The 25,493-nt window shown below is 42.4% G+C and overlaps 1 protein-coding gene across 2 annotated transcripts in view; it reads left to right on the forward strand.

The window, feature by feature from the left end:
• The window catches only part of LOC126480922 (M-phase inducer phosphatase-like), a 366,382-nt gene that overhangs the window by 129,264 nt on the left and 211,625 nt on the right, over nucleotides 1-25,493 (forward strand). The window contains exon 3 of one of the 2 annotated variants that reach the window (XM_050104331.1): nucleotides 12,911-12,953. The exons of the other annotated variant lie outside the window; for it this stretch is intronic. Within the exon in view, the coding sequence (XP_049960288.1) occupies nucleotides 12,911-12,953 (43 nt within the window). The remainder of the gene's footprint in view (nucleotides 1-12,910; nucleotides 12,954-25,493) is intronic. 2 annotated transcript variants of the gene reach the window in all.

A 25,493-nucleotide genomic window follows, 5' to 3' on the forward strand; every position in this document is an offset into this window, starting at 1 on the left:
CGGTGTATTTGTAATTCGGAAATCAGTTTGGTTGCTATTCTCGATATGTAGTCAATTTACAGTAATTAAGTAAAATTAGTAGCATTATTGTTTCCTTTCTAATTTGTGACAGAGTTATTGCTCATATTTTAACAGAATTTATTTAAGCTCCTTGAAAATTGTTGCTTAACAGTAGCTAGTTTGAAATCATACGTCTGTAACATTATTTGCATACTTAAGTATATATTCATTAGAAGAGCGTAGCTTGATTTTTGGATGTATCGCCTGAGTGTCTCTGTATGACTGTGTAAAGATATTGCCGATATCGTATTCACTTAGGATGGTCACTAACGGTTGTGTTAATCTGAGACAGCAGACTGCAATTTATACGGTCAGTCAAACTGTGGCCATCCGTTCCATTTTGCATACCTTGCTATTGTACTCCCGAGACAGGTGTCTACTTGGTCAATCGCGACGTGTACTTCATTTTCCAAGTGGATAACTATCAATTTCCTTTCGAAGTATAACTAGACACACATTTTATGGAGCCTTATTTGTGTTAATTGGGAGTCTGACACTCGGCACATGCCTTGAGTACACTGTCAGACCAAATTACTGTAGAGTACGGTTGCGGCAATAATGTAGTGTAGTGAAGGCTCCAAATGTTGCATATTATCAGCTATCACCCCTCAACCAGACGCGTATGGCCACAGCCTGTGCACGAGCGTTCGAAATGAAGGCAGTGAAGCGAAACAGCATAACTTCTACAGTACTCCAATGATACGTCGGCGACTTGAACTTATTATCTGTGCAGAAAAAATTATGGAAGTTTTTTCTATCACCTTTTATGAAACTGCCTCCGTAGGCCTGTAACGACGCAATCTTGTTCAGAAACGTAGGGTACCCCCTGTTATTGTTGTCGCTATATCATTTCTGTCGGCAGATGTTGCACTTCCTGTGGATATAAAGTATTTGCACTAAGCAATACAGACTTCCCGCCCTTACTGCCTGAGAATTAAGACATCTCGTTAGCACGTGCCTATGCATCCCAAGGTGGTGGCCGTCGTGGAGAGGTCTGCGACCCTTCTGGCGAGGATTTCCGGCGGATGCGGAACTGCGCCAGGCCAGCGCGTGAGTCCGTCTCCCCATGCGCCGTGTTCCCTCGGAATAGCACAGCTGTTAACGTCGGCCCACCTCACTGCGTCGCGACAGGTTGCACAATGGAGGTACCGCTTGCAGCTAATACGGCAGCGTATGCCGTATCCCGACAGGAACACCGTCGAACTCTGAAACTGCTAATTCTTGAGTCTTACTGGTGTTACACCATTACCGCAAATTTCTACAACAGACATCGCCATTTCGTGCGTGAACTAGAACGGCGAGTGTGTCGGATATGCACTAGAACGTCTAAATGCACCACTCGTGGTACCTTAAGATATTATTGGGCGAAGGCTTACAATGTTCGTCAATGAGTGATTTTGTGAGCTATTCACTTATTAAAGTGACGAAAATGTAAGATACCTGTGATAGACGACGCCATCGGTCATTGCGAACTCTGAAACTATAAAATATCACGTACCGCACACGATGGTCGACTACAAGCTGTATTGCAGCCACTGTAGTTTCAAAATAGACGAGAGTGGTACTTGGATTAAAAAATCAAAAGCTATTGCTCCTGCAATCCCAAAGACGCGCCTGTGACAACAGAGACCTACCGGCAAGAAAGGCATTAGTTTGAACGACAGTTGTTGATAAATTGAAGTAGAGGACAATCTTCCTTTGCTTTCTTTCTTTTAGCCGAACTGGTGTGAGCGGATTTATGGTCGCATAAATATTTTCTAGTTGATGGATTGATTGGATAACTGATAGACACTGAACCGAATCTGGAAGAAAAGAACTTAGTCCACAATTTGACTTAAAAAGGGTAAGTTGATTGTACTTATTCTGGGACATAAAGACGTAGTAATAACGGAAAGTCTTGTGTTGAGGAGGAGGGGTGGGGTGGGGGGAGAAGAGAACATCTCGAATATAGGACAAGAACATCAGCAGCAGCAGCAGTAAGAGAGATCCTTCACTGATTTGAATGCATATTTCTCCTTGCGGATATTGTATGCTTAAACTGACTTCATTGAGACGGAAGTAATTTTCAGGAGGACTCAACTGCGTGTCACGCTACAAGCAGTGCCAGCCAGTAATGGGAAGAGCACAATGGAGGCATACATTCATGGTCAGAGGTCCCTCACATTCAGACATACAGCCTGCATCATCTGTGTGTTGCACTACAGGTGACTGGACATAATTACCCCTCTTCTTATCAGATAAATGCATTTCGCGTATACATTGTTGATTCACATTATTGTGAGTGCCTAATAGTACCGAGAGGTACCAGCGTTTGGGGTTCACGATTCAGACCAACTGGAAGGATAATAAAGTGCGACAGGTCTCTGCAGCCGTCAAGAGCCATTCTGACGACACTGCCTCACAAGCATTGGAGGGTCCACGATAAAGTATTCACACAGATAACATGGCGATCGAAATGGTCCCAAAAGTGTTCCGCTGGTTAAGAACTGAGGGATATTTGGGTCAGTGAGGGAATCTTGTTGCTCATTACTCATTTGTGTGGCAGGAAAATCACTGATTTCAGGGGAATATGATACAACCGAATGTATTTGCAACCGACGTGTCATGAGAGTACGTGCGGATGAATACGTGTAGCCAATGCCACGAACATGGTCATCAAACCACAGCTTTGTCCCTGTGTTCTCCGAGCAACGGTTGCAGAGTATTGGCCCTCAGACGTCCTCAACATACTCACGTACGTCGAGCCTTCGTATCAAACACAAAACGTGACTAACTGCAGTCGGGCGCGTGTTGGTAGTGAAGAGATCAGTTTTGGATATCTTCGATTAAATGAAAAGCACGGAAGGATTGTTTAACCCCGATAATGTTTTTATGCTTTTCGTTTGCAGATATGAAGTGGTTCTGCTAAGCAGCAACGGAAAAGTCAAACATTGTTAAATTATCGTTTTCTGTTGGTAGCGTTGGTAACGACACCATTTATGTACTGTACTTAGAAACTCCTATAAAACGTTTTTTTGAGCAATGGTTGGAAGTCCAGTTGATGTCTGTTTTACTGAGATGATCAGCTGCGTCATACACACTGGGTTTAGGAGCTCATGTGATTGTAGACGAATGCTCATTACGAAGATACTACTACTCTTAACGATGCACAGAACACTTAAACAGTTAACGAGCTTTATTTTTTCAGCAACATTGTCCCTCGTGCCCGTAAGCAGCCATCGCTTCGCACGTTACGTACTCATAGGTCAAATACTACGCTTTCCGAATGTTGCTTCCCTGCGGTGGTTATAGTAATGTAATTCAGTGGAGAATTTAAATAACCTATTTCCAAAATGTTCGAATTTTGAGTAAGAGGTTTTTCATTCTTGGACTGGACTTTGTGATCCAGTACCTCTATTCTAGTCCACGTCCAAAACTTGGGCTATTCAGAGTGCCTTGTTATTGAGTAAAGTTGAAGGCACTCAACACTATTACTTACCACGAGCTAACCGCATTGCCGAACAAAAAAGGCACTGATTATTAAAAATAAAAGAAATACTGTTTAGTTTCACAATTGTGTTAGTCAGTGGAAAGCAGTAACTCAAAGAATATTACGTCAGAACGGCATTCTGTAATTCATTGCACACCAAATAAAACAAGTAAAAATGAAGTTCAAACAATTCTGTATCACTCTTCGATTTTAACCCCTTCCGGTATTTCGACGAGTCCGTCTCGTGGAAACAATTGCGCGTAAACATCACGAGACACTCTCCTGGGAACAAAAGTCGGGCCAAACTTTTTTTGTGTCGGATGTGGCCCTACTTAATATACGATACCAAAAATTCTATTCGTGGCCGGAGAAATATTGATCACCGAATAAACAAAGCAAAGGTAGTGTTAAAAAACGTTGTATTGCCGGACTACGAAAAGCTTAGACAGTTATCACTAGATGAAACACCGTTTCGATTCTGAACGCAATATTAGGCCCCATTTCCCAAAACATATCGATCCGATGCTTAAAAGAATCAGGAATGTGCAATGTAACCATGAAACACAAAGTAAGAATCGAAACTACCTGGGGATGCACCGTGTGACACAGTGGCGTTACATCTACCACAATGCTTTAGGAACTACCATGCCATGCAGGAAAATTAATTTTTATGACTTCTAGGCTTCGTGTTACTACATTCCTTCCGAAGCAGTCACTTCCGAAAACGCTCAATAAGATCATAATTTCTGTTAAAGAAATGTTGGTGTAATTTTTTTTTATATTTTGAAGTATTGATGGAAAAATTAAGGAACAAGAATTAAATAGGTATTAGGGTCTACAAGAGCAGATTCACGCGTAGCTGTGCATTAAGGTGACAAACCATGGGATACCTGCTAGTATCACCTTTTGCCCGGCGTAGTGCAGTACCTCGACGTGACAAGGACTCAACAAGTCGTTGGAAGTCCCCCGCAGAAATACTGATCCACGCTGTCTCTAAAGCCGTCCATAATTGCGAAAGTGTTTCTGGTGAAGCATTTTGTGCACGAACTGACCTCTCGATTACGTCCCATAAATGTTCGATGGGATTCATGCCGTCGATCTGGGTAGCCAAATCATTCGCTCGAATTGTCCAGAATGTTCTTCAGACGAGTCACGAGTAATTGTGATTCAGTGACATGGCGTGTTGTCATCCATAAAACTCACATCATTGTTCGGGAACATGAAGCCCATGAATGGATGCAAATGGCCACAAAGTATCCACATAACCATATCCAGTCAGTGATCGGTTCAGTTGGACAGAACCTAGACCAGTATGGCGCCACCACCAGCTTGCCGTGTCAATATGTGGACAAAGGCACTCGGGTCGGTCGTCTGCTGTCATAACCCATTAACGCCATATTTCGTCGCACTGTCCTCATTGATACGTTCTTCGTGCGTCTCACATTGATTTCTGCGTTTATTTCACGTAGTGTTACTTGTCTGTTAGCACTGACAACACTACGCAAACGCTGCTGCTCTCGGTCGTTATGTGAAGCCTATCGACCACTGCGTTGCCTGTGGTGAGAGATAATGCCCGAAATTTGGTACTCTCGGCACTTTTGACACTGTGGATCTCGGAATATTGAATTCCCTAACGATTTCCGAAATGGAAAGCCACATGTGTCTAGAACATTTCAGTGTTCAAAGTCTGTTAATTTGCGTCGTACGGTTGTAAACACGTCTGAAACAGTTTCACATGAATAACGGAGTACAAATGACAACCCCGCCAATTCAGTGCCCTTTCGTACCTTGTGTACGCGATACTACCGCCATTTGTACACGTGCGTATCGCTATCCCATGATTTTTATTACCTCAGTATAAACAGGTATCCGCATGTCGGCTTGTATTGCGCTTGTATCGTGCAACACGCTGATACGTTTCTCATGCGTCGTCTCCAATCACTTGGGCACGGATTTCCTGAACTAAAGGGTGCAACAAGGGTTAATTAAGTTTTCCAGAAATTATAAATTTTTCTTGGTAAACAACAATATAAAATAAATCTCTTCTAAGTAAGAAATTTCTGAAACGTGGCCTGTGGCAGAACCAGAAGAGTAGGAACTGGAGACATTGGAAATGCTTGCAGAAACCAGTATTAACATGGTATTTGAAGAACGAAGTGTGCACCAGCACACATTGATACAGTTGAGGTAGTACTGTATCATGCAGGACAAGAATATTGTGAGGATTCAAACACCGTTTACACCATGGACAGTTAAAAATATAAAAATCTGAAAGAAACGTACAGCGCAGCATTTCACCATTCGAGGGACTGAGGTAGTCATACGTGCCTCCATGATAACAAACCACCCGGAGATAAGTTTACAAATTTTGGTAGAATTAGTGTAATAAAGCCAGCAAGAGGAGACTAGATGATAACTTCTAGTATTTGAACAGCATAAAATTCACCAATCCACTTTGCAAAGTTGGAAATGCTTGTGGAGTTTCATGAGAGCATGTACCGGATGGATGATCTGTCAGATGGACTTCCTGGGCAGTCCTTTCATTGCTAATATAAGACAAACTGAAAAGCTAGCTCCCTCCCCCTTTTCCCCCAAACCGCCCTCTCCCCCCCCCCCCCCATCCCATACTCCTGCCGATCCGCTTGTTCCACAGGGTGAACTGATGCGATGTCTGGGGTATGAAAGTAATGAATGAGAATTCAAAACATTTGTTAGTTAAACACATACAGTTAGTAATTTTTCTTAAGAAAAAACGCTTGTGTGTCGTGGAATGGAGAGAAAATGTATAAAAACACAATAATACTGTCAGTAGCACTGGTAGTTACTTCCACAGAGGATGCATCCACAGGACGCTAGATGTTAAAACCTAAGTTCCAAAGTTGCCACTCAGTTATTTCGCATAAGAAAATTCCTCTGGTAATCTGAAGGACAAACTATATTAACATTGGTCGAGACAGTAGGTTGTAATTCCTATCGAACTTACTTGCAGTTGCAGCTATTAAGTTCCTTCCAGCTCCGCCCGCGATATTTTTATTATAACCTTGTCCCAGCTGTAAGTCACCAGAATACATTAATTGATCGACAAAATATACTGCTTAAAATAATCACATACGAGTGAATATATCTTTAAACAAATACCACTCAGGTCAAGGCCCAACCTTTAACAGCATATCAATAAAATAATTTAAAATTACTCCTCAGTAGCGTACTGTCATAAAGAACTCCACTTAAATTTTAGAACCCAAAAGACGACCAGGAAGATTTAAAAACACACAAAAGATTAAACAACTAACTACACGATACATCTTAAAATACAATACATAAAAATATTACATCTCAGTCCGTGGCCACCACTGTGGTTCAGAATATTGAAAGAGTTAAATACAGCCAAGCACTATGGTAAAACTTGCGTAAAGATATCACGTCGTACAATTGGGCCGTACAATAACGCCCAACACAAACATTGGTAACAAGGTCATAAATACAAGCTCTAGTGCCTAGCTAGTTACGTTACTAATAGCTGCTACCGAGCCAGACGCGCCGCCTGCGAGCTTTGAACATCCTTATTTAAGCCGAACCACACCAATTCGGGAACGGTACCTCAACATAGCAAGTTTGAGATTCACAACGCCAGAGATTGCGTGCTCTCGAATATAGCCGAGCTTCAATAAGCCACCTTAAGTAACGGAAGAAACATTCCACTTTCATTTCATATTCCTTGGAATGCTGTGTATCCATTCACAAGATTTTTCCTTCTTGTAATCGTATCAATGGCATGGTAGATAATTCGGATTTTCGTGCAAATTCAGCTCGACAATGTGTTACACATAATATGGCCAAGAGTCAGACCTCCCACGGCACACTTCTTGTAGCTCCGCCAGCTAACCGCCGCGGCAGTTTACAAGTACGGCGGTTTCTTCCGGGTCGTAGGCTCCCTACAGACTGCCCGGCCCGGCCGCTCTGACATTCTTCACACCAGCTTCTTAAATGTGGCGCCACCACACGGAGCCAAGATCCTCGTGACACACGGCATGTGTCGTCAAGCGGCATCTCCCACTCCCCCAGTCTTTCGCAGTGTCTAACATCGCCTCATCCTTTCTCAGTTGCGTACATTCCTGCCCCTCCCCCCTTCTTCTTTTGACAGTCGGTAACGCCCTCGTTCCTCCCCCTTCGTTTTACAGTCGCGGATACACTCTCCCTTCTTCGCTTCACTGCCGCGATCATCCTACCCTCACTCAGTCCGATATCACTTGGCTACCACTCCTCTCCCCTCCCACATCCTTGCCTTAACTGCTTTAATCTCAAATATAATAAAAACGTCGGAAAAAGCATAACCTACCCCGTCAAGATGTATTATGTTTAGCTGGCTTGGTTTCCTGTTAAGGCGAAACACGCGACAGTGGCAATTTTAGGGTTACTGCTCTGCTCATATTTTTTGTTCTTGTTCAGGCATGCATTGCGCTTTTTGGTTTATCGTTCCGTTTCGTAGCTCTTGGTGGAATCTTTCGTCTCGTCTATGGAGCTTCTGTTGCATCTCGCAATGTCCAATTCGCGACCGCAGTCAGAATCCAAGCAGTATCGTAGCGATGTGCGGCGCATTTACACGAAAAGTCTTATGTGCCAGCCTCACGCGACGTACGAAACTAATGGTCAATCGTCTTCCAAAAGACTCAAAATTCCCACCACTAGATCCGAAAACCAACACTAATACAGTTACTACAGCGTCCCCAAATATTCTGGCTTCATAGACAGAAGATTATAACAGTTTAAAGTGTGCAAGAACTGCAGATACGTGTTTACAAACCAAGCAATAATTACAGAAATTAATATTTTCGATATGATGATTAAATTTTTCACACCACCTCGTTTGTCGGCAACTGCATAACAGCCACTTCAGTCCAGAAGACTGGTTTCCCCAAGGCATAATTTCAAGTGTAATCTTGGAATCTCATCACGCCATTTGCTAAGCAGCACAAGGGTGGAAGAATGGGCAGAAAACGGTATACACTATATTACATGAAGTTTTAACAGTTCGGATCTGGAAATGAGGGGCAATTTGTAAAGGAGGAGGTAATTTTCAGTGTGTTTTAGCAGCACCTGTTTTCCCGTTTTGGTCTGCCAGCCATCACATGTGGCAGTTTCGTGTGTGTGTGTGTGTGTGTGTGTGTGTGTGTGTGTGTGTGTGTGAGAGAGAGAGAGAGAGAGAGAGAGAGAGGGGAGAGAGAGAGAGAGAGAGAGAGAGAGAGAGAGAGGGGAGAGAGAGAGAGAGAGAGAGAGAGAGAGAGAGAGGAGGGGGGAGGGGATATGTCCGAATTTCTTGCATTAGTTGGGGAGTTTTACTCCTCAGATCTTAATAGTATCTTGTTATGGGTCCCTTCTGTATTTCATAGAATTACAACCTCCTATCAACTTAAAGTCGAGAACTATTTTTGTTTACTCATTTATCAGCTTACCCTGTGTAATAGCTCCGAAGAGTTCCACATTGCTGTAACGGTATCATCAGGCTATAGCCCACAAAAAACCTGCAAGTAAATGAAATAATCGGCCTAAACTTCCGTATGATTATTCTCGTTTCGTTCTAAAGTGTGCCTGTATACTTCTCATTAATGGCAAGATGCTTGCACGGAGTTAGAGGCGCGGCTCACCTCGTCGTTCGAGAGCTTTCATACAGTTTGAGCTCCTGCTTACGTAAATGGGCTCTGATTGCTGTTTCTCGCTCCCTTGATGTTGGAGAACAGCAAGCGACATTCCATGTCTCCTTCATGGTTACAAACAGTAGGGAAACGTTTGAAACAGTGAAATTAGAAAAACAAATACTGGAACAATCAGATAGGGTAAATTATTTCTGAGAGGGAACAGGAAATAAAGTACTGGATAAATTAATACGAAAGTTATGATGGAAAACATTATAGGAATAGCGATGTAATATTAGTCTGTGAAACTTCTTAACTGCCAATTTTTTAAAATTTCCTGAGAAATTCTGTATATTTGTGTAAGAGATTTGAACCTCACATCACTTTTATCTACAGAATACGTTATTCAAAAGTATAGCAGTGTTTTTTTCAGAAAGCCCCAAATGGGGATCGTGGCAGATGACACGGAAAAAAGGGATAATTAGAAACATTTTATTTGCGATAATATTTTACAGTTCTGTTATTTTTAATTATTTGGACATAAATTACATTTCGTATGAACTCGTGTTTTACATTTCTGTAAGTAAAAAACATATTTATATGTACTTGTTTTGCAAATCAATTGATGCCACTGTTCAATACATTCCATAGGTAAGCCTACATTACATTTTCTACGTTGTTTTCTTACGTTCCTCTTTCATATCACACGTTTTCTTTGTTTCTCTTCTCAGGTTCTTTCTAGATAATGTCCCAATGGATTTTTTCTCACTGTTTCTGATACACATTTCTGGGTCTTTTTCTGCAGTGATGGTCTACCAAGACTTTTAGGATTAGAAATAGACCGTGTTTGTAGGTAGCCTCTAGTTCTTTGCCTCCTAAACTCTAAAAGGGGTATATTGCTGTTAGCATGACAGTGCAGTACATAAGCATTCACTACTGCAATGTCAATTACGTTTGTGAAAATGGGAATATACCATTTCCTTCCACGTATTTTTATTCTATGTTTATTTACATACCAGTCGAGTGTGTCCACTCCACCCATGAATTTATCATAGAGATGTATTCGGAGAGGCTGGGGTATTTTCGAATATTTTTTTTTCTCTCCAATCTGGACGACCTACTTAAGTTCTTCCCTGGATATATTCCTTGATGGTTTGACAAGACTTATACACATTTATTATGTTTCCAAGCAGCACAGAATATTTTGTTTTTGACGTCAAATCTGTAATCCATAGCTCAACGAGGGTGTTTTCTGAATTCTTTATATGACTTAAGAGGGCATTTATTTATCCGGTTTGATCGAACTGTTCCTGTTGCTGCTACATTTCGGTCTGTTAAGGTTTTCATTTGATCAAAACTAGTGAAAAAATTCTCAAAACAGAAAATGTGGTTCGAGGAATTGTTCACCATAGATATTTTGTTCATTATAACTGATGCACCCAAACCTTGCACCTCATTGGCATCGGTCCTTCTCCTAGAGTACAATTATGTATGAAAGTAATATCCTGTTTTTGCACAGCACATTGTCCACTGTTTGAATCCAAACCGTATGGGTTTACCCCGAATAAATTGTTTAAAATAATGGTGCCCGTAATATCTGACCATTTGTTCATCAGTGCTTATATTTTTCGGAAAAACACCAAACTTCGTATATTTTTGGTTCTTTTTGTCAATGAGGGAGCGTGTTTTGAAATCTGCGGTTGCCAAATTATCTGTATTTAGAATTGTCGTTGAGGTGCAAATTTTTTCTTTATTTCAAAATACCTGTTTCTGGAGAAACATTTTCGGACACTTTTAATGCCGAAGTATTCATCTTCGCACTTTGCTCCTGAGGCAGAGAATGGAAACATGTAAGGCATAAAAAACCTACAAATTTTCGCAAGACAGTCTACTGAAAATGTAAATCTATGCTTGTTATTCTGTTCAGCATACCTACCACTTTGTTTGACAGTGAAATTCGTTATTTCTTGGTCAGATAGCATTTCGAAAATTTCGATCGCTGATTTTCCTTTGAGAGAAGTTTCTTATTCCATAGCTCTGCTTACATCGTCCTTATGCCCAAATGTCTTTCCGTAATCAGGCTGAACTTTTTGCCAATCGGAAACTATTTTAACCATTTTCAAGTCACACTGCTTTGACCGTTTGAGCCGTGAAGTACTAGTCTTTTTTGGCCAGAGCTTCTGTATCGGTATCGGCAACTGCAATTTCACTTCAATGAACCTCCAGCCTACCAGAAATATCGTTAGGATAAGTATGTTCCAAAATGTCGTCATCGAAATCTTCAGCGTCGGAAACACGATCCACATTGTCAGGGAGAAGTTCTACACTATCTGTCACACCATCACCACCACATTCGGTGAGAAAGTTAGGAACATTTATCATATCTTTTACTTCGGCTAGTGTGAGGTAATTTCTGGTTCCCATGTGTGAAAAAGTAAAATAAATAAAAGATACAGTGATTGTGATTGTATGAAAATACTTGGTATCAGCCACGATCCACGAATGGGTATCGCTTTAAAACATGTAATAAAAAATATTTTCTAAATCGTTTCTGAAGAAGAGAAATTTGTTAACATCGAGTATAGATTTAAGTGTCAGGAAGTCGTTTCTGAAAGTATTTGTATGGAGTGTAGCCATGTATGGAAGTGAAACATGGACGATAACCAGTTTGGACAAGAAGAGAATAGAAGCTTTCGAAATGTGGTGCTACAGAAGAATGCTGAAGATAAGGTGGGTAGATCACGTAACTAATGAGGAGGTATTGAATAGGATTGGGGAGAAGAGAAGTTTGTAGCACAACTTGACTAGAAGAAGGGATCGGTTGATAGGACATGTTTTGAGGCATCAAGGGATCACAAGTTTAGCATTGGAGGGCAGCGTGGAGGGTAAAAATCGTAGAGGGAGACCAAGAGATCAATACACTAAGCAGATTCAGAAGGATGTAGGTCGCAGTAGGTACTGGGAGATGAAGAAGCTTGCGCAGGATATAGTAGCATGGAGAGCTGCATCAAACCAGTCTCAGGACTGAAGACCACAACAACAACAACAACAACAACAACAGTAAATGAACGAAGAAACGTTTGTGAGCTACTGTAACCTACAAACTTAAAATATGATCGCTTCATTTGACGGAGTGATAAAAATATGCAATAATAACACAATTGAAAATCTGTGATATTTGTATCACATGACTCACCATCCGGTTTATGATTTATTCAACTTTACACAAGAAACCATACGCAATATTTTGATTCTGCTCTGTCGCGCACTTCAGTCAGACTGTCGTCAAATATTTAAGCTATTCAGCATTAAAACAAAGACTCTACTGCCAACTGATGGGACAAAAACAATGCGGTCCACAAATGGGGATCGTGGCAGTTAATGGTTCAAGTTCCTACAGTGTTCCCATTTGATATGTTTATGAAATATCCTGGCAGATTAAAACTGTGTGCAAGATCAAGACTCGAACTCTGAACTTTCTCCCGCGAAAGGCAAAGATTCATATCAGCGCGTACTCTGCTGCAGAGTGAAAATTGAATTCTGGGTTTGGTACGTTTCGCAGGAGACAAGGCAGGACAAGATGATCATAATTATGTTAGTACGTTAAAAATATTCGCTGTAATTGTTTACCTATAGAATTTGAGGCTTTTAATTGAATGACTCGAGAACTGTGAACTTTGATGTTAAATGTAGAAAAGATAATCCATGCATATGATAATTTTGAGACACGGAAATCTCTCGGTTTCAGATCCCGGTTGGTCTGCAGGCATATCTCCACCCAAAGACCGCAGGTAAGATTTTCCCCCATGAAATTCTCACGTTTTATGTATTACTCTATTTCGGCGTGATGATCGTTTGTCTAGGGAGGGATGAGTGGTTTTAGAATCAAGAGTCAGCTCCTTGATAATGTTTTGACATTTATTGACGTAATTGGCGTGTAGAGCTTGTCATCGCCTCTACACTTCCTGACAACAGAAGTGAAGCACCGAGGAGGGGAGTATATGGTATTACTACAATGATGACAAAATGTGCAGTTTACAAAAAAACTTCAGTATGAGCCCACTTACAAATATGGCATTGTACTCCCTCTGATCTGTATGCATGCACTCACCCAATTGAGAGCGGTGTCTTAAACATGTTGGGCACGCTGGCCCTCAGCTGTTCCATCTGGCCCTTGATAACCTGGATTCTGTCCGCGTGATGGAGTTGACGTCCGATCTACGATCACGAATGTTCTATCGGAGACATGAGGGGGAGGGGGGGGGGGGGGAAGAAGAAGGGGCATCTTGCTTGCCATGGGAGTACCTCAACACGTGGCACACAGTTCATAGACGTATGAGCCAGGTTTTGACGAGCACTGTCCTATTTAAAAATGGCGCCACAATACTGTCATATGAGTGGTAGCACAGGACGCAGGACGTCCATGACACCATTGTGCCGTTAGAATTCGCTCAGTCACTGCCAGCCGTGACCTAAAACCATATCCCATTGCTTCCCACACAAAGATGTCAGGAGTAACACTGCTGTGCCCCAAAGCGTTAGAAGAGTAGCCGTCACACAATCTGAAGATAATCATCCTGGGTAGTCCAGAAACTCAAATCGCCATTGAACACTGTAAGACACGCCATTCGTTAATAACTTGGCAACCACAGCATCATTCTAAATGCTGTCTTCTGTTAATGGTAGCCTACACATGGGACGGTAATTTTCTAGTCCAGGCGCTGCTAGGCTCCGGCCAATGGCACAGAGCGCCACAGAGTGTTGCAAGAAGTCCATTACTTTTTTCGGATGGCAGATGCACATTTGAAGATATTACGTGCCTGGTGCACAATACGGCGATGCTCCTTCGTATTCAGACGTGGTCGACCGGAAACTTGACTGTGAATGACTACCCTCATGTTCCCATGCAGTCAAAGTGCAACTTTCCCACGTGAACGCCCCACAAATCTGGATATTGCACGATTCGACCAGGCGGCCAAATGGAGACTTTAAACGAGCCCCCTTTTAAACTCTCTCAAGTGCTAATAAGACTGCCTATAGCGAGTACGTGGCATTTCCGTGTTCGAAACAGTCATCAGTCAACATCTGACATGTTCACGCCTCTTACACACTTTACCAGTCTGGATAACAACACTACACACGAAAAATACTAATGCCCCCGGTGACCGTTATACCTGTAACACAGAACTGTAACTCCTCATTTACATACCAGCAGAAGATGTGTACATGTACAGAGTGACATCCGACCATGTTTTCGGTGTGCTTCACTTCTTTTTTTCACGCACTGTATGTGGAGATGGTTCTATTGCAGCGGTATACTGTAAGGTGTACGCAAAATTTCGCAATGTGAACAAACCTCATTTTTGCATTCAAGTGTGTGCTGGGACCTAGTGGAAAGGAGTTAGGTAAGTGAATTGCAAATACTTCTCCCAGCGATTGTGAATTCATTTGGACAGAAGAAGAATACTAGGTAAGTGGCAAGTGCTCTCTGTTACAACACTGTCTTTGTATTCATACGAGGGTCGTTCAATAAGTAATGCCCCACATTTTTTTAAAAAAACTATTAATGAACATTGACAAACTTCCTTGTTGGTGCTTCACATTTGATGTTTATTCTGTGTGCCAGTGAAGTTTCGAACCGTTCTGTTAGGTAGCAGAGCCGTAATACAGCGTCAAAATGGCGTCTACGTACTACTCAAGTTAAAAGCAGCGTGGTGTAATTGAATTCTTGTGTGCAGAAAAAGAAACCGTGGTGAGCATCCATAAACGTTGTGCGCATTGCATGGCGATGCTGCAATGGAGTATAGATAAGCAAAGAAAGTTAAAGCCTCAGGAAATGCAGAATCAGAGCTCCATGATCAGCCACGCTCTGGACATCCTGTCACAGCCACTGCTCCGGAAAAGCAGAATAGTGCGGATACCGTTATTCGTGTCGACAGGCGCATCACAACTCGACAATTGGCTCTATAGTTGCCGGTCAGCATTGGAAGCGCGTCTGCGATGATAGACACTCTCGGATATTCAGAGAGGTGCTCTCGATGGTTTCCAAGAATGCTCACAGCGTACCACAAGATTCAAAGAAAGGTATTTTAATCAGAATTTTCGGAGCGTTTTGAGACCGGCGGAGAGCACTGTCTGTCACAAATCGTTGTGGGACCACAGCTAGGTGCACCACTTTGCCCCAGAAACAAAAAGGCAGTCCATGAATGGCATCATCCTCATTCACGACAACAGAAGAAATTCAAAACAAGAAGTCGTCTGGGATTGTGATGGCGTCATTCTCGTGGATGTGATGCCTAGAGGGTCAACCATTAATTCAGAGGCACATGTGAAGTCTCTGAATAAATTCAAGAACCGTTTCCGACATGTTCGATCGAACAAGAATCCAGCAGAAATCTTGCTCCAACACAGTAATGCACGCCCACACACAAGTCTGAGAACCCGGGAACACTTCGCCAAATTGGGTTGGACATCATTGCCTCATCCACCCTACTGTCCAGACATGGCACTCTCGGACTTCAATCTCTTTTGACCGCTTAGTCTCTACAGGGAACGCAATTTGAAGATGATGAGAGTGTCAGTCAGCAGCGAAAACATGGCTACGCGTGCGGGACAAGAGCTTTTACCAGCAGGAAAAAAAAAATGAAAGGATCGTATGGCATTGTTGGCCGGGAGGCCCCATTCGGGAATACATGCTCTTCCATAACGTTGGCGTACGGCCATAGTACGTAATGGAGACTACGTAGAAAATTTGGACATGGACAAGACATGTTGATGTATATTGTCACCAAATTCTGACTCTTAAAAATAAATATTTTGTGAGGAAAAATTGTGGGGCATTACGTATTGTACGACCGTCGTATATGGCCATTGATTTCTGTGGGAGACAAAAGTTTCGTAGATCGCGGGTATATATAAAGTGAAGATCGAGGAATAATCTGTGTCACACGAAACTTGTTGCAGTGAAAGGCTTACTATTTGTAACGGTGATTGCGTTTACCTTCTGAAGGAACAGACGATCTACATCTACATTGATACTCCGCAAACCACCCAACGGTGTGTGGCGGAGGGCACTTTACGTGCCACTGTCATTACCTCCCTTTCCTGTTCCAGTCGCGTATGGTTCGCGGGAAGAACGACTGTCTGAAAGCCTCCGTGCGCGCTCGAATCTCTCTAATTTTACATTCGTGATCTCCTCGGGAGGTATAAGTAGGGGGAAGCAATATATTCGATACCTCATCCAGAAACGCACCCTCTCGAAACCTGGCGAGCAAGCTACACCGCGATACAGAGCGCCTCTCTTGCAGAGTCTGCCACTTGAGTTTGTTAAACATCTCCGTAACGCTATCACGGTTACCAAATAACCCTGTGACGAAACGCGCCGCTCTTCTTTGGATCTTCTCTATCTCCTCCGTCAACCTGATCTGGTACGGATCCCACACTGATGAGCAATACTCAAGTATAGGTCGAACGAGTGTTTTGTAAGCCACCTCCTTTGTTGATGGACTACATTTTCTAAGCACTCTCCCAATGAATCTCAACCTGGTACCCGCCTTACCAACAATTAATTTTATATGATCATTCCACTTCAGATCGTTCCGCACGCATACTCCCAGATATTTTACAGAAGTAAGTGCTACCAGTGTTTGTTCCGCATACAATAAAGGATCCTTCTTTCTATGTATTCGCAATACATTACATTTGTCTATGTTAAGGGTCAGTTGCCACTCCCTGCACCAAGTGCCTATCCGCTGCAGATCTTCCTGCATTTCGCTACAATTTTCTAATGCTGCAACTTCTCTGTATACTACAGCATCATCCGCGAAAAGCAGCATGGAACTTCCGACACTATCTACTAGGTCATTTATATATATTGTGAAAAGCAATGGTCCCTTAACACTCCCCTGTGGCACGCCAGAGGTTACTTTAACGTCTGTAGACGTATCTCCATTGATAAAAACATGCTGTGTTCTGTTTGCTAAAATCTCTTCAATCCAGCCACACAGCTGGTCTGATATTCCGTAGGCTCTTACTTTATCAGGCGACAGTGCGGAACTGTATCGAACGCCTTCCGGAAGTCAAGAAAAATAGCATCTACCTGGGAGCCTGTATCTAATATTTTCTGGGTCTCATGAACAAATAAAGCGAGTTGGGTCTCACACGATCGCTGTTTCCGGAATCCATGTTGATTCCTACATAGTAGATTCTGGGTTTCCAGAAATGACATGATACGCGAGCAAAAAACATGTTCTAAAATTCTACAAGAGATCGACGTCAGAGATATAGGTCTATAGTTTTGCGCATCTGCTCGACGAGCCTTCTTGAAGACTGGGACTATCTGTGCTCCTTTCCAATCATTTGGAACCCTCCGTTCCTCTAGAGACTTGCGGTACACGGCTGTTAGAAGGGGGGCAAGTTCTTTCGCGTACTCTGTGTAGAATCGAATTGGTATCCCGTCAGGTCCAGTGGACTTTCCTCTATTGAGTGATTCCAGTTGCTTTTCTATTTCTTGGACACTTATTTCGATGTCAGCCATTTTTTCGTTTGTGCGAGGATTTAGAGAAGGAACTGCAGTGCGGTCTTCCTCTGTGAAACAGCTTTGGAAAAAGGTGTTTAGTATTTCAGCTTTACGCGTGTCATCCTCTGTTTCAATGCCATCATCATCCCGTAGTGTCTGGATATGCTGTTTCGAGCCACTTACTGATTTAACGTAAGACCAGAACTTCCTAGGATTTTCTGTCAAGTCGGTACATAGAATTTTACTTTCGAATTCAATGAACGCTTCACGCATAGCCCTCCTTACGCTAACTTTGACATCGTTTAGCTTCTGTTGTCTGAGAGGTTTTGGCTGCGTTTAAACTTGGAGTGAAGCTCTCTTTGCTTTCGCAGTAGTTTCCTAACTTTGTTGTTGTACCACGGTGGGTTTTTCCCGTCCCTCACAGTTTTACTCGGCACGTACCTGTCTAAAACGCATTTTATGATTGCCTTGAACTTTTTCCATAAACACTCAACATTGTCAGTGTCGGAACAGAAATTTTCGTTTTGATCTGTTAAGTAGTCTGAAATCTGCCTTCTATTACTCTTGCTAAACAGATAAACCTTCCTCCCTTTTTTTATATTCCTATTAACTTCCATATTCAGGGATGCTGGAACGGCCTTATGATCACTGATTCCCTGTTCTGTACATACAGAGTCGAAAAGTTCGGGTCTGTTTGTTATCAGTAGGTCCAAGATGTTATCTCCACGAGTCGGTTCTCTGTTTAATTGCTCGAGGTAATTTTCGGATAGTGCACTCAGTATAATGTCACTCGATGCTCTGTCCCTACCACCCGTCCTAAACATCTGAGTGTCCCAGTCTATATCTGGTAAATTGAAATCTCCACCTAAGACTATAACATGCTGAGAAAATTTATGTGAAATGTATTCCAAATTTTCTCTCAGTTGTTCTGCCACTAATGCTGCTGAGTCGGGAGGTCGGTAAAAGGAGCCAATTATTAACCTAGTTCGGTTGTTTAGTGTAACCTCCACCCATAATAATTCACAGGAACTATCCACTTCTACTTCACTACAGGATAAACTACTGCTAACAGCGACGAACACTCCACCACCGGTTGCATGCAATCTATCCTTTCTAAACACCGTCTGTACCTTTGTAAAAATTTCGGCGGAATTTATCTCTGGCTTAAGCCAGCTTTCTGTACCTATAACGATTTCAACTTCGGTGCTTTCTATCAGCGCTTGAAGTTCCGGTACTTTACCAACGCAGCTTCGACAGTTGACAATTACAATACCGATTGCTGCTTTGTCCCCGCATGTCCTGACTTTGCCCCGCACCCGTTGAGGCTGTTGCCCTTTCTGTACTTGCCCAAGGCCATCTAACCTAAAAAACCGCCCAGCCCACGCCACACAACCCCTGCTACCCGTGTAGCCGCTTGTTGCGTGTAGTGGACTCCTGACCTATCCAGCGGAACCCGAAACCCCACCACCCTATGGCGCAAGTCGAGGAATCTGCAGCCCACACGGTCGCAGAACCGTCTCAGCCTCTGATTCAGACCGTCTTTTCGTCCCATTCCATAGCATTTATCCCGACAGCCGAAAACTCAAGCCAGCAGTCTAGATACTAATGGCTTCTGGAGGCATTAATGAGCCATACAAGTTCTATTCACAGACTGCACAACAGAATTAAAGAATCATTTCTTGGAAACCTCTCAGTTCCCATCCATTCCGGCGCTTAAGTTAGAAATTTGATTCAAAGATGCGTACAACCTTCCGCTAGTGATGCTGAAGTTTGGCGTCCTGCTACGTCACCCACGGGCTCGACGTCGTTTCAAACAGCAATGTAACGACACGTGCGAAACAAAGACCACAGCTCACAAGGTCATGCGACATCTAGGTTGGAGTCATGTCACATTGGCACCAAATGTCACCACAACTCTGTCCAGTGTCCTCGTGGACGTGTCACACGATGAGAAAGTTGTCACAACCCCTCTTACCAACATTTCACCGCTTATTTTGAAGCCTCTGCTATGATGATCAGCACCACGACTCCCAGCGTTGAAATCTCTAGGTTTCTTATGAGTGCCCGTGGAAAACATTACAGACGAACCGCCGCTCAGAGTCGGCACTAAAAGGCCGCAGAAAATGGCATATAGGGCGTCAGTGAAGCCACCAGTTTGTCTGGGGCATTGATTCCCACACATTTTGTCGTCGAAAACGACAGTTCGCGTTGCAGTGAGCAACAGGACGACGTTCTTGACAACATTAGACATTGCTGACGCCACCGGGCGTTTAATCCCTTCTTTAGACACATTGTGGGGCTGCATCCCCATCGAAGGGGATCGCATCTGTTCGGATTGCAGGTTACCGAAATTTTTGGGTCTCGTGTACAGGTGGAACCAGTAGGTACTGCTCAAAAATATTCGACAAAATTTGAAGGTTATCTGTGGCATCTAGGGGCGCTTGCTGAGCGCTCCTATGTTGTGTCCTGTGGCGTGCTGACAGAGTGATGCGACATTGACACATGCTTGGATAAAACTGGAAAGGGCCCCTCTTACGAGCTCCCAGTTCCACAAAACCCTCGGTGGCAGCCGTCCATCTTTATTGAGAATGTTACAAATTTACCTGTGGACGAAATCCTAGGCGTTCGCAGACTGGCAACTTCTTAGACACACTCAGATTTCAGATGGCGTGATATCAGGCGCAAGAGGAGCAGCAATATAGCCTGCTTCCTGGCGCTTGGGACTTTCGTCGCAGTTTCTGCAGGTGAATTTTTAAGATGCTCACCAAAGGCAGATGGGTTGCACTGAGAGTGTTGCCGAACTGGGAGTCCATACGACCTTTTGCCGTTTTATTCACACATGTAAATGTCGCAACTCACCCCCCCCCCCCCCGCCCCCTTCCCGCTCCATCCCCGTGATCTTACCGCAAGAGGATGAGAAGTAGGAGGGATGAAACACTGTAAACCGCCCGTTGTTGCTCCGGATTACGTTAAAATTCCGTCGAATGACGTTAAACAGTCCCAAGTGGTTTCAAACCATTCACAAGATCAATAACAGCGGTCACGTACGCTCCAATGGGGTCAGATCATGTTTAATGAGGTTGCAGCCCCACAATGTCCTTAGAGAAAGGTTGAAACGTCGAAGGGTGTCAGCAATGTCAAAGGTTATCAACGACGTCTTTCTGTTGCTCATTGCGCTGCGTACTGTCATTTCGACCGCGAAATGTGTGCAGGGAAATGGGTGGTTTCGCTGAGGTCTTTTTGCCACCTCGAGAAGCCCTTCCGTACTGATAATGAGTGGCGGTGTGTCTGAAAATGTTTCCTTCAACAACTCATGAAAAACGGCGTGATTTTAGTGCTGTGCGTCGCGGTTGTAACTTCCACCGCAGAGGCCCCAAAAGGAGCCGTGAAATGTAAGAGGAACTGTGATGACCTTCCGATCACATGAAACGGCGACGGTGGCGGTGAGAAGAATCGTAATGAAGTTTGGTGCCAATCTGATATCATGAACCCACCTCACACGTCACAAGAGCTCCTGAGCTGTGGCCTTCGATTGTGTTGACACCTTGCTGTTTGCAGCGTTGTCGAGCCCGAGGGTGACGTCGCACGACGCCACGTTTTAGTATCATTACAGAGCCAAATTTCAGCGTCACAATTTCTTGAGAATTTCGATGTTTTGAAAAAGTGTTCCTTCGATTTTGTTGTGCAGTATATTTAGCGAGATTTCAGAAGTCATTTCCCGTCAATGACAGGAAAAATGATTGTATGATGTTGGAACTACGTTACATTTTTTAGGGTTATTATATATGGATTTGACACACATCAGAGTACACCTGTAGCAATTTCGTTCGTACCTTCTTAAAAGAAGGATATTTGGCGTCTTCACACTGCAGAGAGTTTTCTTAACATAGATTGATTTGATCAAGTCGTATATTTGCACCCATGTTTACCTGCGGATGAAAGTATTTAAAGATTTGTCTTACTTTTTAAAGAGTGACTTAAGAGAACAAGTCAAGTGAAAATTGTAGATTATCGTTATCTTGTGTGTGGTTACTAGTCTTTTTAAACGAGACACTAAAAATCCATCGATGGGTTGGGTAATTTTGATAGCTGAAAAACTTTGTTCTGCCGAATTTCGAGCAGGATGCAAGCCATTTGTGGCAATCCTGTTTGTTCAACTAAGTGAATATGCATTACGGATTGATAAAAAGCTATCCAGAGAAATCTGCGTTAGCTGAGCATGCATTAGAAAACGGTCACCAAATAAAATTTGACGATACCTCTGTCGTGGCTCGCACTAACGGCTTCTGGGACAGTTTAATACAGGAAGCTGTTAAAATAAAAATTACCACAAACACCCTGAATAGAGACGGTGGCTTACAGCTCAGCGCTGCGTGGGATCCAGCGATCGCGCGGTTGAAGAGGGCACATCGAACGCACTCAAAACATGCCCATATAAGGCACTGTCACGGGCACCAGTGACGTCACAGCCGGCAGCTAGCGTATATATAAGGGCGCACCAACAGCCCACTGGCAGTCATAACGCTTGACAATGGCCAAGGAGTGCTTGGCCGAAAGCTCGTGTAGTTTTAACCAATTGACGCGGTTGGAAACCAGAGAACGTTTTATTCAATGTTTAACATCATTTGCAGATCTAATAATGTTTTTCCATTGCACAAAAAACGACACAAGTAGTGCAAAAACTTTGGCGAAGCAACGAAGTGTAGTCTTGTTATGCCAAAAAGAAAGCCCTTTATTAGGAAGTACATATAGCACGTCTTAGTCTTACACAAACTCTGAAAAATACTGGTATTTTCTCCCATCTTGTTAGGGAGGTTGAATGCACACACATAGTAATAGAAAAAATTAAAGCACAGAAGGAAGATTACATCTTAAAAACTAAACGAACACCTAACACAAACCACATATTGTCTAACGATACACATCAGTTCTCACACACACTGATAAACCTCACCGATAGTGTGTTACATGAAAAGGAATAAAATTGCTCAAAAAGGACTGAAGAACAATGCCAGTACACAGATACACGGGAAAACACAGAGCAAACCTCATAGTTGAGTCAGAAAGCATTCTCATACAGCAAAAGAGAAACGGAAGAAGTAAGATGAACACTGGTCTAACGAGGCCTTGCGTCAATCCGTCATGTATTTTCACGTAGTTGAACAAACAGGATTGCCAAAAAGGCTTGCTGGCTGTTAGAAATTCGGCAGAAGAAAGTTTTTAATCTGTCAAAATTATCCATCCCAGAGATGGAAACCAAAACACTACAGACTTACTAACATTGACAACATAACACTTTTACAAAATCAGGTAAAGGAAACACTGTGGTACGCGCGGATAAATAGGACTACATTAATGAGACACGCAAGTGCATCACAAAAAATAAAATTACAAAACTAAAATCAGATACAACCAATAGCTTCCAGACGAAGGTGAGAAACATTCTGAATGACATTCACAGACAACGAAAAAAGAAAACTGTTACAAGTAATTCCCATTGCACCTTCCCTTCGAAGCCAGCCAAAGTTAAGCAAGAAACAGTTCCCAGTAAGGCCTACTGTGGAACTGTAGAAATGCTCCCATATACTCACTTGCAAAACACCTGTTGAAAATGTTACAACAAAACTAAAAGTTACAAGAAGATCGAACTATAAGGAACATTACATAATTGCTGCAACACACAAGACATGCAGGTCCCGGACACAGCCACCGTCCTCTCATTTTATGTAGAGAATCATGTATTTTAATATTCTTATACCCATACCAATTACAGAAACAGTAAACACCATATAAGAAATCTTAAGACACACAATACGCTCCCACATAAACACATCAAAGAAACAATTAAGCTGCAAGAGTCAATAACAGAATGTAACTATTTCCATTTACAAAGTGAAGTATTACCAATGGGATTGCTGGAGTATGGAACTATAGCAAACATATTTATGAACAATATAGAACAAGTCTTACGTAACAAAATAGTGTCAGCAGGGTGTATACACTCTGGGGCAACCGGTGGTAAGAACTGATACGCTAACAAAGAATTTTACTTTATCTTACTACTGCAGAATAATATTGCAAATAAAACATAAACGAGAGCAAAAACCAATATAAAACTTTAAGTTGCAAAGAAGCTGCGCAATTTACAGTAGCTGCAAGCAGCCAGATGCTACCCGGAAAATTTTTTCCGGTACTCCCAAGTTGAAAGATTCGCGCATGCGCAGAGCAATCTGAGTTGTAGTGGGGAGTAGTCTCCACGTGACCCGTGTTTACGTTTCGTGATTTTTGCTGTTCTCTCTCCATTTACAGCTTTCGCGGTAGATGAAAACAAGACTGATTTCTGTGGCTGGGAGCTACCAAATGAATTAAAATACAGTGACCTAATTACGGAAGACTAAAATATGTTATTAGTTTTCTGATTTTATTTCCACGCTTTGTGGCAATCAAACATTAATCACTTTGCACAAAAGTGACGTTATTTTTGTCGGTTTTCTAAAGAAATTTGACCTTTATTAATCTTTCCCCCAGAGGCGGTCAGTTTATTTGAAATAGCTCCATTCCACACTATTAGCTAGTTTCAACTGTTCACCAAGTTTAAAGTACACGTTTTCATATTCTCTCACGTGTGGCATTATGGCATAATAAAGAACAATACGTGAGATAGTACAATGATGTTACTCCAAGAAAATGGGCTTCCCGAAAACCACTCTGAAAAGCTTTAACAGCGTTTTACATATCTGCCTTCAGTGAAACAACGTTTCTACATCACAAGACGTGTTTCAACATTTGTTTTGTACTTCCTGTAGGCTTGACATTTCTTAATTTGTGTTGTTCACGTCTTAAATTTACAGGAAGCCATTCTTCAGTAAAGTTTAGATTGGCAGAACAGTGTGTTATATCAGTGTAACTCCCCACAAGGCTTTATATTTCCTCCTGGAGAAGAATATAAATTGGCAGTTAAACAGGTTTTTGGCTTCACAAGTAATCTTGTTAATTTTTGTATAATTTGGAAACGTCATGAAAAGCTTACTGTTCTTAATTATGGCGTATGCAACAACTGTTTTTATTTTTGCGAGAAATTTGCGCTCCCTCTTAGTAGCTTTTTAGTTTTTAAGTAGATGTAAACTTGTCTGAAAATGTTACATAATAGTATTGCAGAGGACGACTAAGGAAAAAAGAAAAGTTGAAGTCACCACATTGCAAAATATCAGGGTACTTTGAGTTACAGAGTCTAGTCTCGAAACAAATTGTATCCTTACGTGGATATGGTATGATATAAACAATTGCCCTAAGTCCAATAACTCTGTACGTCTCCTCCGAACAACATGCCGAACGGCTGCACATATACACGTGATGCCCGACTGCACACGAAATGCTACGAAAGGTGCATAAGCAGAGCAAACAGCCCGCATAGGCTTCCTACGTTGTGGAGACGGCTCATTGTCAGACGAACGTATTGTAACAGGTCGCGGGAAAATATTACGAATGGCGGTTTGGGAAGCGTTACGTTGAAAGTAAATTTCCTTTTAGACAATTGAACTACATTACGTGTGAGAAGGTGCGATGAATTTTTGTAAATCACATAGCGTGTGACTCTTATTCAAAACTTAACACCACAGCCATTAGAAAAATTTCGAGCCCAGCCGTCAGAAATTAGTCATTCAAAATTTTACAGGCACATTTGTGTTTCTTATACCTGAAAGGGCAACACAGGCAAAAGAGCAATGCTCTATATGAAAGCTTAGCTTTTCTTGTAGCTCTATCATACGTAATTTAAACCATGAAATTTTCATATTTGTGTTCGGCCCACTTG

The sequence above is a fragment of the Schistocerca serialis genome, chromosome 5, assembly GCF_023864345.2.
Source record: "Schistocerca serialis cubense isolate TAMUIC-IGC-003099 chromosome 5, iqSchSeri2.2, whole genome shotgun sequence".
Lineage (NCBI taxonomy): Eukaryota > Metazoa > Arthropoda > Insecta > Orthoptera > Acrididae > Schistocerca > Schistocerca serialis.